Here is a 14,699-nt window from a genome sequence, read left to right on the forward strand (position 1 = left end):
CAGCAACAGTGGTTGCTCAACTGGTGTGATCTGTGATTTCCCCGAGGCTATTTTAAGCTTATCATCAGGTGTGAATGTTAAGGATGGGTGTTTAAACTGTACCACTAATGTGCCAGCTGACTCAGTAGCCTGTCCACAAGCTGCCAGCTCCCCAGCACTAAGCGCAGCATGGTTGCTAGCTTCAAAAAAAGCCTTAAGAAGAGCTTTTTCATTGGCCTTTTTTATTCCAGATCCCTTTCCCAGTGCAGTCATACCTGCTCTGAAGCTAGTCTCCGCAGCAAATGACACATTCGTACGGTGTTTAAACTGTGCTGCTAGATGAGTGACGTGTCCAATGGATTTTGAGTGGTAGTATGGATTTTATAGAGAATGAATTTCAAAGCATTTTTTTTAGTATGCCTGAAAATTGATAGCATGTAGATGCAATCGCTCTATATAAGACATGTAGAAGTGACAAGAATCTGTATAGAATTTACTTATGCATCTAGATGTCCAGATGTGCGTTTGATCAGTATTTCTCTTTCAGACTGCGAATGGATACATCTTATTTTTTGAAATCCCTTCAGCAAGAGACAAGTATCTTTATGAACCAATGTATCCCAAGTAAGTATTGTAAACTTTCCTTGAGTTTTCACAGTGTAGGATAATATGACCAGACAAGTTCTGGGCAGATTATATGTTCAGATACATTTTATTTTTTCTTGTTTGCGTTTTAAACCTTGATGACTATATAGAGTATCTTTCTTTGGAGTTGGAGTCCATTCAGTGAAGAAGCTGATCTAATTGGCTTGCTGTACGCTGACGGGATTCCTGGCACTTATTGGCAATTCATGAGGTCTCAGAATTCTGAATAGCGGAGCTAATAATGTCTAATTTTTTAATTGATGTAAGACAGTTCTTTTGGATTCCTGATTTTGCACAAACGTTAATAATTTCTTAATACTAGTTCAGTTAAATATATCATGTTTCTTAGGAATTTTTTTTATACATTCCTCTCCTCCCTCCAACTTTACAGTGCTTGAGATATTTTTGAAACAAATGGGGAAGAAATTTCCTGTATCTTATACATACTATGAGCTGTTTTTAGCAAGTACAAATATTTTAGTTTTAAGTGTTGTCATTATCATCTTATTTCCCCTGTGAACCATATAATGAATTGCCATTATTAAAATGTGGTGAGACTGTACCTGCGATGCATCTGTGGTTAACTTCATTGACTCCTAGTGTGATTTGGCATGATTTGAAGCTATTTGGGAGAGGTTAAAACCTTAATAGTACATTTGTGTATTTGCATCTTTACATAGGCAGACTGTATAGTTATTGATTGAATGCAGTTTGGTCACAGGAATAATAAAATGGTTTTGATTTATTATTGGCCATAGATGACTTCTGTGGGGGTAGGAGGTGCGTTTTCATGTTCACAGAATAAGTTAAAGTTGATGGATAGGTGTCATGGATTGAGGGCTTTTTGTCTGTGATTGGGCCTGGCCCTCCCCACCACTCCCTTCCCCTGTGAGAAGCTCCTAGAAAAGTGAGAAGGAGGAATTACTCAACTGAAATAAGAAATAAAATGTTTTACTAAAAATGATAAAGGAATTTGATATAATATAAAAGGTATCAAGAGGAATAAGTCACAAATGGGGAGAAGAGCATATCAGCAGGTCAAGTGCTGCTCACAGCTTCTGCCCATGGGACAGCCTCTCAGTGGCAGGATATGACAAAGCCCTTGTGTCTGCAAGTGAAAACCTGTGAGGAGTATTGGAGGCAGATGATGTCATATAAGAGGAAAACATAATACATAACTACTAAATCATGAACATTTAAAACTTCAGAGTTTATGAAGGCTTGTTCTGTGTTTAAAAAAAAATAAATCTAATTTACAAATATGTATTGGGAGAAATGACTTGTCAGCTAGTAGAAAATTTGAAACTGAATTAATTTTCACTTCATTGGGTGTTACACCATTGTAGTGCATCTTTTCCTCCTGAAATAGTCCTCAAAGCTGTGGAACATATTTGTCATCTTTTCAGAAACTTAAGACAAATATAGACAAGTTATATTACAATGCTTGCCTTTTCTGAGACCTGAGTAGGTCAAACTTGCAAACTGACTTTTCACATCTGATGTGCTGTCATAAGAAAAAAAGGAGAGGGATAAGATAGAGAAGCCTAACCTACCAAAAAAACCGTTAAAATAAATAAAGGAAATAGTATGTCTGTAACTGCACATAATGCAAACAAAGTAAATGATAACTGATAGCATACTCCTCTACTGGGCATATATTTTTAACTGGTAAAATCTGAAACTGTATGGAAATACGTATAACGTATGCAGTAAGAATGAAAGAAATTTTGGAACTTTTTATGTGCCATGTTAGGGAGGGATTTGTAAATAGCTATCAAGCTATATCAGACTAACTTACATATATTAATATTGGAAAGTGACTTGTCAACCTAAGAGTGCGTGTTTTTTGAGAAAGTATTTGTTAGCTGAGTTGTCTTTTGAATGGTGAGGACTTCAGGGTATGTTTACCAAGCCAAAAGGATACTATAATGCTTTTCCTGTGAATGAAAAAGACAAGGTGCTTTTCCCAACAGTGGTTTTGCTGGTTTTCTCAGAAGCTCCTAAGGCTAATGCATGGTCTTAAGAAGTTCTCACTGAATGTACTGGGATTACTAGTCTGTATGTTCAGATCTCAATTTTGAAAACCTTCTTAAAACTGCTGCAGTTCTGGTTATATTAGACCACAAGAAGGACAGCTAGCTAGTATTGTTTGTGTGTATATTATGTTTGTTGGGATTAACTGTAGATTGTTTTATTATGAGTTGAGCTTCTTTTCCTATACAGGTGCACTGCTTTGTCAGTAGGTAGTTTTGCTTTATAGTTTCTCCTGTGTTAATCAGATATTAAACAAATAAAAAAAAAAAAAGTCCCAACTTCCAAACCAAACCTAAGCCAAAATGAACCCACAGACAAGTTAAACAAAAATCTCAGAACTGAAACTTAAACCTTTTGGGGGGGATGTTTTTCTTTGCCAAAGATGAAACTGTATTTTATTTCTGCAGGACTGAAATTTACCAGTTTAAATTGCAGTTTACCAAATCTGTTAACTATGAAACAATTAAAAAATCATTGCAAAGGCTCATGTGTTTCTTGCATTGTGGCTGAAAGGGATGATCTTACTGTTTTCTCACACTGTAGCAGTGTGTTCTTTGGCTCCTTCTTATGTGCTGGCAGTAGTGATTATGCAGCTGTGATTTAAGTCAAACTAGGTTGCTGACCTGATGGGGAAACTAAACCTACCTCTTTCCCTTCTTTAACTCCCTGCATGCTGTCCCTGAGATTCTAGTGGCTTAGCTTGTGCGTCCTCTTACAGTGTAACAGGGGGGCTGGTGTTAGGAAGTGGTGACTTTGAAGTAGCTCCAAGTGCAAGAAGCTGGTTGTTAGAACTTTCTGTACATTAGCAGGATTGCGAAGTTCAGGAGTGTGGAACAGCTGGCTAGTGATACTTGTGTGGTGATTCTCTTCAGTTCATGATAAAGCAGTTGCTTGTGATATTTTTAACACTCATGCAAACATTAATTCTGACTTATCCAACTCTGACTTATGTAGTCCCTTGTCTGTGTTACCTGTGAGTGGAGGTGTGGTGAGTTTTGCAGAATGTTAGGAAGATTGAAGACTGTCCTTTTCTTTGAGTAGAGCAGGACGGTGTCTTATCAGCTGCTGGAAACAAAAATGAAAGGAAAACCTGTCAGCTGTAAGTCTACACGCTCTGCTTACCTCAGATGAAGTTTTCTTCCCTTTTACCATTCTTTTCTTTGGTTACCTCTGTGACATACCAGGAAGTTAACAGGTTTTGTAGAATATTATCAGCTATTAGACACACTTGCTTCTTCTGCTAATGTGTTCTTTAAAGTTTGGACTTGGTCTTATTCTTAAAATTTGGAATAAAGGTCTGCTTAGTGTTTTCAATCTGGCCAAATATACTTTCTGTAAGCAGAACAAGGCCAGCCCTGCAGTATCCTTGCTTTAAATAACCAGTTCTGACCGAGTCATGTATAGTAAGCATCGTGACAAAAAAGATAAAAGAAAAGGAAAATCCTTAAGAACTCTTTTCAAGCTGAAATTGTATTAAGCACTGCAGGTAAACAAAATGAGGTCACAGTGCACTGAGAGTACACACCAGAAATTTGCTCAGCTGCACTTGAATCCTGGTGCAAGACTTTCTTGTTTAATGAGTAGTTGAACTTGTGATTATATTTCCTCCCATAAAGATGAAAAAACTAATTAATATTGTGTTTAAGTACTCCTGTCACCTTTGCTCTCATGTAAATACAATGTGCATGTTTTAAACTGACAGTAATAAAAAATGTCAGAAAAACAGATTAGAATATACTTTCTTGGCTTTAGGGTTTCTTTTACATTCCTCTGCTTTAGGCAATTGGTAGATGCAGTGAAGTTACAGCTGTATAAGGCATTACTGTTTTCGAAACGAATTCTTGTTTCAAAACTTGTTTCACACTATAGAGTTTGGTTGACAAGTGAAATGCCTTAAAAAAATTATTTAACCTCTATTTATAGAAATGGACCAAAAAAGCTGATGAAAATAAAACCCACTGCTCTTCTATCTTTCACACAAAGTTTTTCCTACATATGATGGAACACAATGATCCTGAAGAGCTTATCAATATTTGTACTTTTAGAACTATCCCAAATAAACCCAACCAAACAAGTAAACAAAAAAAAATAAAGAAAGAAACCCATCTACATAGGAGTATGTGGGTGGGAAGTGAGGAAAACGCTTAAGCTGCTTGTACTTCAATATGCATTGCAATATATTGTTTTGAATTCTAGTCTTGTTATAGCTCTTGAAGCTTATTTGGTTTCAGATCTACTGAAGTAGATATTTTAAGTGTTTAGAGATTGTTCAGCATTATGCATGTTTTATATACAAAACAAAATCAGTTTAAAGTGGTAAAATTAATGCTCACAGAGTAGCAGCAAAATTCTGTTGTTCCAAAGGAAAAAGGAAGTTTTAATACTTTATCTAGTGTTGCTCGATCGTGCTGTTTGTTGTTTGTTTATTATTTTTTGTTTTATTGTTTGCCTGTCTTGATATTTTAGGTTATATTACAAGATGTAGCTGTTCAATTGAAGAAATATTTTTGTCTCTGTTAATACTTTGCTGGAGCTTGCTAGTCTGTGGAATAAATGCTAAGTCCTGCTTAATCCACTTGACTAAAAACATATTAAAAAAAAAAAAAAATAGACTGTCTCAGACTATTTTACTGTTCCAGCTCTTAAAAACCTCTCTCCAGTTCATAGCAGACTTGGAAGAGAGTCAGTGTTGGCTGTCAGCCCACATTCTGTGATACTTCCCAGAAGTGAACACAAGTACAAAGTCCTGCTTCAATTAGTTCAGTCTAATTTTATCACCGTATTACTAAAATTACTAGAAAATAAAAGAAAAGAATGTGTGATAGTAGGATGGTAAAATATGACTAATCCCTGTGTGTGATCTGCTTAGAAGTCTTAACTAGTGCAATGTAAGTAGTGTCACATTAAGTGGCAATGTTTTTTGAGGAGCTTCCAAACAAGTTTATACAGATATCATACAGATTGTTTCACAGGGATGAGATGTGCAGCAGCATCACAGTAGAGACTTTTCTCTGCTGAATTGTTAATTATTTCAGTTCAGAATTACAGCAAAAATAGTGACGTTAAGACTTGTAACTGAAAAGACATTGTGTGGTGATTTAATGCTGAGGATATTTTTGTCTCGTATTTCTTCATATCCTCAAGTGGAACTTGCATGGGAGTTAAGGGCCTTAAATTTAGAATCAGGCCTTAATGTCATGTTCTAACCAGCACGAACACGTTAACAAGCTAATGTTTATATTTCAGTTCATATTACTGTATCAATGCTTACATATCTGGTTAGAGTATTTGTGCTCAATTCTTTTTGTATTTTTCAATTTTTTTTCCTTTAGCGAAACTGTTTAGGTGCCATAAATTATATCAGTTGGGATTTTTTTTCCCTCATTCAGTTCACTTAAGATTAGTGTGCAGAAATGTTTTGAACTTTAAACTCTGCAGGGGTAATTGATGAGATATACAGCTAATTAACTTACTAAATAGTTGTTCTTGGGAATTAGACTTGCACAAAGTTTTAAGTGTGTGTGAGTTTTTTTTCCTTGTTAAAATTATAAAGTTGGTTTTAGCATTGATTGGATAATGTATATTTAAAACTAGATTAGTTGTAAAATATTATTAAACATTGTGTCATTTGCTAGCCCAGGACATGGTTCAGAAGCAATTAAGAAATCTTTGAAATTGAATCAACTTGTGACACCGTTTCACTTCTATAAGTAATAGTTGATTAGTGTGTCAGAATCACAGAATGGCTTGGGTTGAAAGGAACTCTCAGGATCATCAAGTTCCAGCCTCCCTGCCACAGGGAGGATTGCTAGCCAGATCACATACTAAGATCAGGTTGCCCACAACCTCATCCAGCCTGGCCTTAAGCACCCCCCAGGGATGGGGCATTCACAGCCTCTCTTGGCAACATGTTCCAGTACCTCACTACTCTCAGTAAAAAAACTTCCATCTGACATCTAATCTAAATCTCCCATCCTTTAGTTTAAAACCATTGTTCCCCTTGTCCTCTCAGTATCTACCAGGGTAAAAAGTTGAGTTCAGTCATGTTTATAGACTTCCTTTAAATATTGGAAGGCTGCAATGAGGTCTCTCCAGAGCCTTCTCTTTTGTAGTTCAAACAACCCTGGTTCCTTCAGCCTGTCTTAGCAGAAGTGCTCCAGCCCTTGGGTCACTTTCATGGCCTTCCTTTGGACCCACTCAAACAGCTCTAATTCTTTCTTGTGCTGAGGTCTTCATGCCCGGACGCAGTATTCCAGATGTGACCTTACATGGACAAAATAGAGGGGAACAGTCACTTCCCTTGCTGTGCTGGCAACCCTTCTTCTGATAGAGCCCAGGATACCATTGGCTTTCCAGTCTGTAAGCACACTCTGCTGGCTTACGTTGAGTTTTTCATCATGCAGAACCACTAAGTCCTCCACAGGGCTGCTCCCAAGGAGTTCTGCTTCCAGTTTGTGTACCTGTCTGGGATTACCTTGACCCACATGCAAAACCTTGCATTTTTCTTTGTTGAACCTCATTAGGCTCTGGATGGCATCCCTTCCTTCTCCTGTATCAACCACACCACGGTACTTCTCAAACCACAGAAACTTATTATTCACTCTGGTAGACTGTATAGAGAATTACTTTTTAAAATCCTTCCTCATTCTTCAAAGTTATTTCCATTTGTTCTCTTTAAATCATTGATTGTCTGGCTTTTTCTGCCTGCATGCATATAGATGTGGACTATGCCAGATGTATTTTATAGGCTAGTGGCTGGCTGCAGTGGCTCGTGGAGATAAAGAAGTTTAGAGTTCGGAAGATTAAGATTGCGTGGAAATCAAAGCTCATAGTGCAACCTGTTCTACTTATTTCAGAACTGGTTGTAAAAGCATGGTAGACAGTGGCTGTTATTGAAAAGCTGCATCTAAAGGTGATGATGGTGGTATAAATTCATCTGCAAACATTGTTTGCCTTGTTTTTTTTTGTTTGTTTGTTTTGCCTTTGTTTCTTTTTTTTTTTCTCCAGGACTACTTATTGCTTTTATTAGCTGAAACATCAATAAATAAATAAAATAAATCAAAACATGCTGCTGAAGGAACTGTTTTAGCAGCAACTATTAAGAAGTCCATAGTCCCAAATATGTATTAACAATATTTTGCTTTGTGTGTTTCAGTTACTTGTTCTAGGTATATTTCCTAATGAAACAGTCTAGAGTTTCAAATGTGTTTTTCAGTAGTGTCTCCACTGCATGCAGGCAGAAAAAGCACCAGTGAGTTGTGGGAGCTGATCATCATGTTGGTGGATTGGTTGGTTTGTGTTTGTTGTGTTTTATTTTTAGTCCCTACCTCCATTTTTGTCAGTGCTGGTTCTCACATCTTTTATTTTCAACATAGTTTTCCAAAAGATTTAACGTATTACTTAGAGAGCCAGTTCTCCCTGCAAGGTCAAATAAATACAACAGAATGTGACTTTATGATAAGAATTTTAGCTGTTCACTTACTTATATGTGTCCCTTTAATATGGGGAAAGTCAAGTTAGAAATCTACATCAGGAGGTTGATATGGGAAAAGTTTAGTGAATGAATTTTGGAAAAGGGGAAATTATACTTACTGTATTTCTATACGCGTATTTTAAGAGTGATTCATGAGATTTAGTTGTTTAGATCTTCAGCATCTTACAGAGACTTTGTAAAAACATATAATGATAGGTTGAGTACTGCTGGATGAGCAGCTGGACATGAGCCAGCAGTGGGCTCTCCCGACCCAAAAAGCCAACTGTATCCTGGGCTGCATGTAAAGAAGCATGGCCAGCAGTGTGAGGGGGGTGATCCTGCTCCTTTACTCTGCACTGGTGAGACCTCACCTGGAGTACTGTGTCCAGGTGTGGAGTCATCAGTACAGGAGTGATGTGGTGGACTTCTTGTGGCTCTCCTGCAGACATGCTCCAAAAATTATCCATGGGCTTCCCTGTGAGAACAGGCTGAGAGAACTGGGGCTGTTCAATCTGGAAAGAGAAGGCTCTGGGCCTTTCAGTGTCTAAAGGGGCTCTATAAGAAAGAAGACGGACTCTTTAGGAGAGTCTGTTATGATAGGACTAGGGGAAACAATTTCAAACTAAAAGAGGGAAAACTTAAATTGGATAAAAGAAAGTTTTTTACAGTAAATTTGGTGAGGCTCTGGAACATGCTGGTCAGAGTCAGTGGATGTCCCATCCCTGGAGGCATTCAAGTTCAGGCTATATGGGGCACTGTGCAATGTGATGAAGCTGCAGGTATCTGCTCATTGCAGGGGAGCTGGACTAAATGATGTTTAAAGGTCTTTTCCCACTCAAATGATTCTATATCTGTGTGTTTGTTTTTCTTTGTTTGTTTGTTTTTTTCTTGGATCACTACTGAAGTGGGAGGTTTTTCCCAATCCTTTGTGCTGAGACATATTCAGAGGCTGAATTATGTAATAGATGTGGCCATATCTTTAGAATCAGTTGAGGCCTAGAAAAAACATGTTTTGATACTTCAGCTACATACGGGAATTAAGACTGAACTCTGAAAGACAGACTAAAGATTTTCCACTGTTTCACTTGCAGTTCACTTAGTTTTTCACTCAGTTTCCTCCCTATTGTCTCAAGCAGGTTCTTTAACTTCATGAAGGTGGTTTTAGTTGTCTCCTTACTGAAGTTAGAATAGAGGTGAAATAACATGCAGCTGGTTGGTTACTGGAATGTGTCCATTCCTCTCAATTCTTGCACAACAGAGTTACTTAAAATTTGGATGCAACAGTAGCAGATGCTGATGTGGCAATGCAGACCAAACATTCTTTCCTGCCTCTGTCAGCAAAGCAAATTCTTTGTCTAAAGGTCAAAGCAGCTTAACTAGTAAGGCTGACTCATGCAGATGTGGACTGCATGAACACAGTGTACCATGTTTTTCCTGCACCGAAGGTAGGGGTTTACTTTGAATTGATAGTCATAGGTAATAAATTAAAAAACTGAAGCTTTTGAGTTTCAATCAGGGTGATAATGGATCTCTGAAAAAAAGATGTACTCCACAGCTTGAAACAAATGTGCTGATATGACCTCATAGAACTGAAATCTGAAATACTCTTACAAACTATTTTTAAATAATCAGAGGTGTTTGAAGAAAAAGAAGCCTGCCCTTACGAAGTAGTATCTTCCCTGAAAAAACATCTTTTCAGCTGTGGTGTTCCCATTCTGGCTTGTATTTTGCCTTCCACAAAACCACTATTTATAATTTTTAAGTGCCTGTCAGACTCATGCTATGTGGTGTATTACAATAATGCTTAAATGTTATGCAACCTTTTTCTGTCAATTTTTTTGTTTGTTTGTTTGATTAGGAGATTAAGTTGTACCACTGATTCTTGATGAGCTACAGTCCTGTCACATTGCTTGGGAACAGTTTGAGCCCATGTGCCCACATGAAAGGCATATACTCAAACATCTGGTGATTTCTAGTTGTTTTCTGTTCCCTTCTCCAATCCCCAGGATTATACATTGCAGGTAGTGGCTGAGACTTGAAGGAACTAAGCCTTTTTTTTATTATTATTTTAATCAGATGGAGCTTCCAAAAAATGCATAGTGAGTAAAGAAATACAACAATAGTAATCATAACTAGTCAAGTTCCTTGCATTTTGGGCCTCCTGTCAGGCTATCACAATAGCTGGCTACTATTTTCCAAGTCAGCTGGTTTTTGTAATTTTTTTATGTTCATTATGTACACTTGTTTAGACAAGGTACGCAGTCTGGGGACATTAAATTAACTAACCTTACAGATTCGTTTATTTTTTTCTATGACCCTAATGGTGTTTTCTTAAAACATGTATTTCAGTCTATAAACTTTACCTTGTTGAAGGTTGCTTTCCTCCTGCCTCAGCTAGCATAAATCTTAAGCTTTGCATAAGAATCAGTGTGGTATACGTCAAAGAACAGTTTATCTGAATGCAATGTTTTGCTATAAAATGATAATTAAATTGAGGTACTTAAAGCCAACTGAGTTCAAGAAAGTCAGGAAAAAGGTTAAGGCATCATTGTGATATCAAACTTCTCAGAAACTGCAGGTGCTTTCTCATGCACTGTGTCTCAAATAGTTGCATTGGCTGCCTTGTTGTAGGGTAAAGTATTTTCTTAGCTAAAACCCAAGATGACATGGATTTGTGTGTATATTTGTTTCTGACTAATGATGTTAGACAAAACTCTAATTCATCTACAGTCAATGCCTTTGAAATGCATAATTGGAGTTATTAACCAGTGTGATGCTTTTTTCAACAAAGGATGACATCAAGTCAGAGTACTTACATAGGACAAGTTTTTTGTTTGTTTTTTTAACTGATGGCACATTGAATAAACTAAATGGAACAAATAAGGATGTATTTATATTTAGTTTGAGAATTAAATGTGAAATTTAAAATGAGGAAAATATACATTAGAAGCTTTATCTGTTTCTAGATAGTGAAAGTTTAACGGTCTGTTTTAAGAAAGTTCTTGGTCATCTCTTTTATCCATTTTCTTGGTAGGTCAAAGGCTCATTGATAATTTACTGCACGGGAATAGTTGTAGGAATTATTATAATAAATGTCTGCCTGTTCTGAGAAATTAAAGATGGAAACATTGATCTGGTAGAAGGAGGTGAAGAAACATGAGTGTTTTACAGCCTAAACCTGCAGTGTTTTTTGAAAAAGAACAAATTTGCAATTGTTCTAACATTCATTGTCTGCTCATTGTCTTAATTTGCTTGCATACTCCTTACAGACACATAAGGTGATACTACCAATTACAATTTTTGCTATAAAATTTTGTTCTATGAGGGCTGTTCTGAAAGTAATACCCCCTGTTTTATTATGTTGGTGTCAGAAGTAGGTGTTGGTGGTATGGCAGTAGAGGTTGAACCTCGTCCCAAGAGTATTCCATTACATGTTGTTGCCATGTGACAGATGGCAGCAGAGAGGCAGTCTGTCAGAACAGTGTCTGACATGGAAGTATGGATAGATGAAAAGTGTGTCATTGAATTCCTCCTTGTAGAAAAAATGGCACCCACTGGCATTCATTGACCAAACAGTGCATGTGAGCACAGTGAGGTGGTAGGTGTTGCATTTCAGCAGTGATGACAGTGACAGTGGCTTGCCTGTACTGGTGCAGATGTGCAGGCTCTTGAACATCATGGGCATAAATGCATAGCTAATGGTGATGACTGTTGAAAACTAGTGCTTGGTTGCTGAGAATTTTCCCTATCAAATACTGTTATTGTGCTCTTTGTATCTCTTGTTGTTTCCATGGAAATAAATAGGAGGCATTACTTTTAGAACAACTTGTGTTTCCTGTAGGCAGATAGTAGGTGTCTGATATACATAAGGAATAGTCAGTAAGAATTATAAAAGTAAGTCTTATCTCTTTTGAGGTAACATCTTGTTTCAATGTTTGTGTTTCTGTTTTAGAGGAAGTCCACATATAAAGGGAACCCCACATTATAAAGAAGAACAGTGTGCTCCTTCTTTAAATGTTGAAATGAAGAAAGTGTTGGACCTGCAAGCTTCGATCACGAGGTATGTTCATTAGTTGCATTAGAACTTTTCTGTTTATTGCAGTTGCTTGTTAAAAAGAGAAGAGGAAACTGGATAGGAAGCTTTAGAAAACCTGAAAAGGCAAAAAAGTCAGGAATTCTGTACTTCTGTGCTTGCCGGTGTATTTTGGCACCCTGTAAAAAAGTACATAATATGTTTATGTTCAGTATTGCATTACTATAAATTGTGTTTGTGTGTGGACTCAAAGTATGGATTAGATATTTAATGGAGACATAGGTACATAGGCAAAAACATTTCCTCCAGTTGTCTGTGGACATTTCATCTGAAAGATATTGTTTACCTCTGTTTTTTTTGTGGGGATTGCCCTTCTCTGCAGATAGACTTAACGTAAGAAGTTGGTGAAACTGTATAACATTAGGGTAGGATGGAAAAGTAACAAAATGCAAATTAGAAATAGGCTTCAAAGGAGGAAATGGATATTGAAATACATGTAGTAAACATTGGGAAAAGCTTTCCTAGAAAGCTTCAGATTGTTATTTACGTACGCATAGATTAGCAGTAGTTTTCAGAAACGTAGAGATCTTTTGGGAATTACTTAAGTCCAGTGTCTGCTGGATTAATGGGCTTAATGAGAGCTCAGGAAGTATTGTTTATGACCTTGATGATATTGTTAATTTTCTGGTATGGATGAATAATTGATTGTCTTCAGTATCTTAACGTTTATCCAGAAGTAGTATGAGTATGATCTGCAGTTCTTCGTGTACCACTTTAACAATTACTCTGATGATACAGGCCTGTTATAATTTCTGATTCCTGGAATAAAACAAAGAGGTACTATATTTTATAAACTTTGTATCCTACTGCCTAAAAGGCTTACGCAGTTCAATTATGACTTAATTGATATAATTTCCCAACTTATTTATGGAAAAGGCAGTAATGTGATGTTTGTTACACTAATCGATAATTCTGTGACACTGATTTGAGTTACAGATTTTAAAGAAAATTACAAATACATTTGTTAGTTTGCAGTCCACACTGGAGGATTTACTTGTTGCTACTGCTGATGGATTTCTGCATCTTGTTCACTGGGATGGTATGACCAATGGAAGAAAGGCCATCAACCTGTGTACAGTTCCTTTTTCCGTGGACTTGCAGTCTTCTCGAGGTATATGTATATGTATGGTGGGGTCTTTTTGATGTAGAAATATTGTATTATATAAAATACAATTATATTGTACATTGTATTACATAAAATACAATGTGCTTTGAAAAAGAGATTAGAAAAAAATGCCTTTTTAAAATGTGGACAAAACAGCCTGTTAGCTTTTGCCGTGAGTAACTGAAAAGTTGTTGGTTTGCATTATCACCGTGTTGACATATTTTTAAATTAGTGATATTTTCTCAGCAGGTTCATTTTTGGGATTTGAAGATGTTTACATCAGAGATATGGAGTACTGTGCCACGCTTGATGGTTTTGCAGTTGTCTTTAATGATGGCAGAGTTGGTTTCATTACACCAATGTCAAGTAGATTCACTGCTGAGGTATATTCCCTCTAGTATTTATAGCACATATTCTACAATAGATATCTATTCCCTGGTCTCCACCTTCCAGTTAGCTTTGTATTTTAACTTCTGCTCAGCTACAAAGAAATATATATTTTTTTTTTTTAAATTAAGAGTTAACATAAGAGTGGTACTGTATTTCAAATAAATGTTTGAATGAGATTGTTTTAAGGACAGTCCCTGCCTGTGGGAGAGTGTAATTAGCAGCAGGTGAAATTTCTAATTTTATTTGTTTGGGAATGTCATCATAGTTCTGAGGTCTTATTACTGTCTGTGACAAGCAGTTTATTTACTAGCTATAAGTGTAGCAACACAAAGAAGTTTCTCCTTTGGCAAAGTATTGCCACTATTTCTAGCTTTCAACTGAAATTAAGACTAATTCTTCTCCTAGTAATAAGCATATTTCTGAGTTTGTTGTCTCATCTATGTAGTTTCTTTCTGTAGCTCAGCCTACAAAGCTTACTACATTTTATCATTCAGTCTCTTCTAATCCGTCAGAAGGACTAGATAATCTCTGAAGGGTCTCTTCAAGCTGAGCTATTTTATTCTATTACGAAAAAAAAAAAAAGAAAAAAAGATTTTATTTACTTGGGCCTAGACTCCTTCACAGTCTTAAAATATTTACAGTTTCAGTGATTGAAGATGAGGGTTTTATTCCCCCACTTTGTGTTTTGTTTCCATCCTTGGTATCACCTACTGGTTTTTATGTAATAGCGGAGATGTACTTGCCTTATAGGTAATGGCTTGCTTTCATTATTCAGAACTTTGAAATGAAGTCCATTGTATGTAAAACCTGACTTAATTATTACTAATTAAAAAAGTAAAGAAAGATGAGCTACGTCATTAATGTTGATATTTGTAATAGAAATTTACTAAGTTGATGGCAGTCAAGTAGCAAATGTGGCATGCGTAGGTAACACATGGATAGAAAGTGGGTATTATGATTGAAAGCACTGTTTAACACAG

General features: G+C 36.6%; 1 protein-coding gene across 1 annotated transcript in view; it reads left to right on the plus strand.

Moving 5' to 3' along the window:
* RIC1 (RIC1 homolog, RAB6A GEF complex partner 1) overlaps window positions 1-14,699 on the plus strand; it is a 54,087-nt gene that overhangs the window by 15,995 nt on the left and 23,393 nt on the right. The window contains exons 3-6 of the mRNA XM_072360382.1: window positions 527-603; window positions 12,084-12,191; window positions 13,193-13,335; window positions 13,576-13,712. Of these exons, the coding sequence (XP_072216483.1) occupies window positions 527-603; window positions 12,084-12,191; window positions 13,193-13,335; window positions 13,576-13,712 (465 nt within the window). The remainder of the gene's footprint in view (window positions 1-526; window positions 604-12,083; window positions 12,192-13,192; window positions 13,336-13,575; window positions 13,713-14,699) is intronic.

Source organism: Excalfactoria chinensis, chromosome Z (genome assembly GCF_039878825.1).
Source record: "Excalfactoria chinensis isolate bCotChi1 chromosome Z, bCotChi1.hap2, whole genome shotgun sequence".
In the NCBI taxonomy this organism is placed as follows: domain Eukaryota; kingdom Metazoa; phylum Chordata; class Aves; order Galliformes; family Phasianidae; genus Excalfactoria; species Excalfactoria chinensis.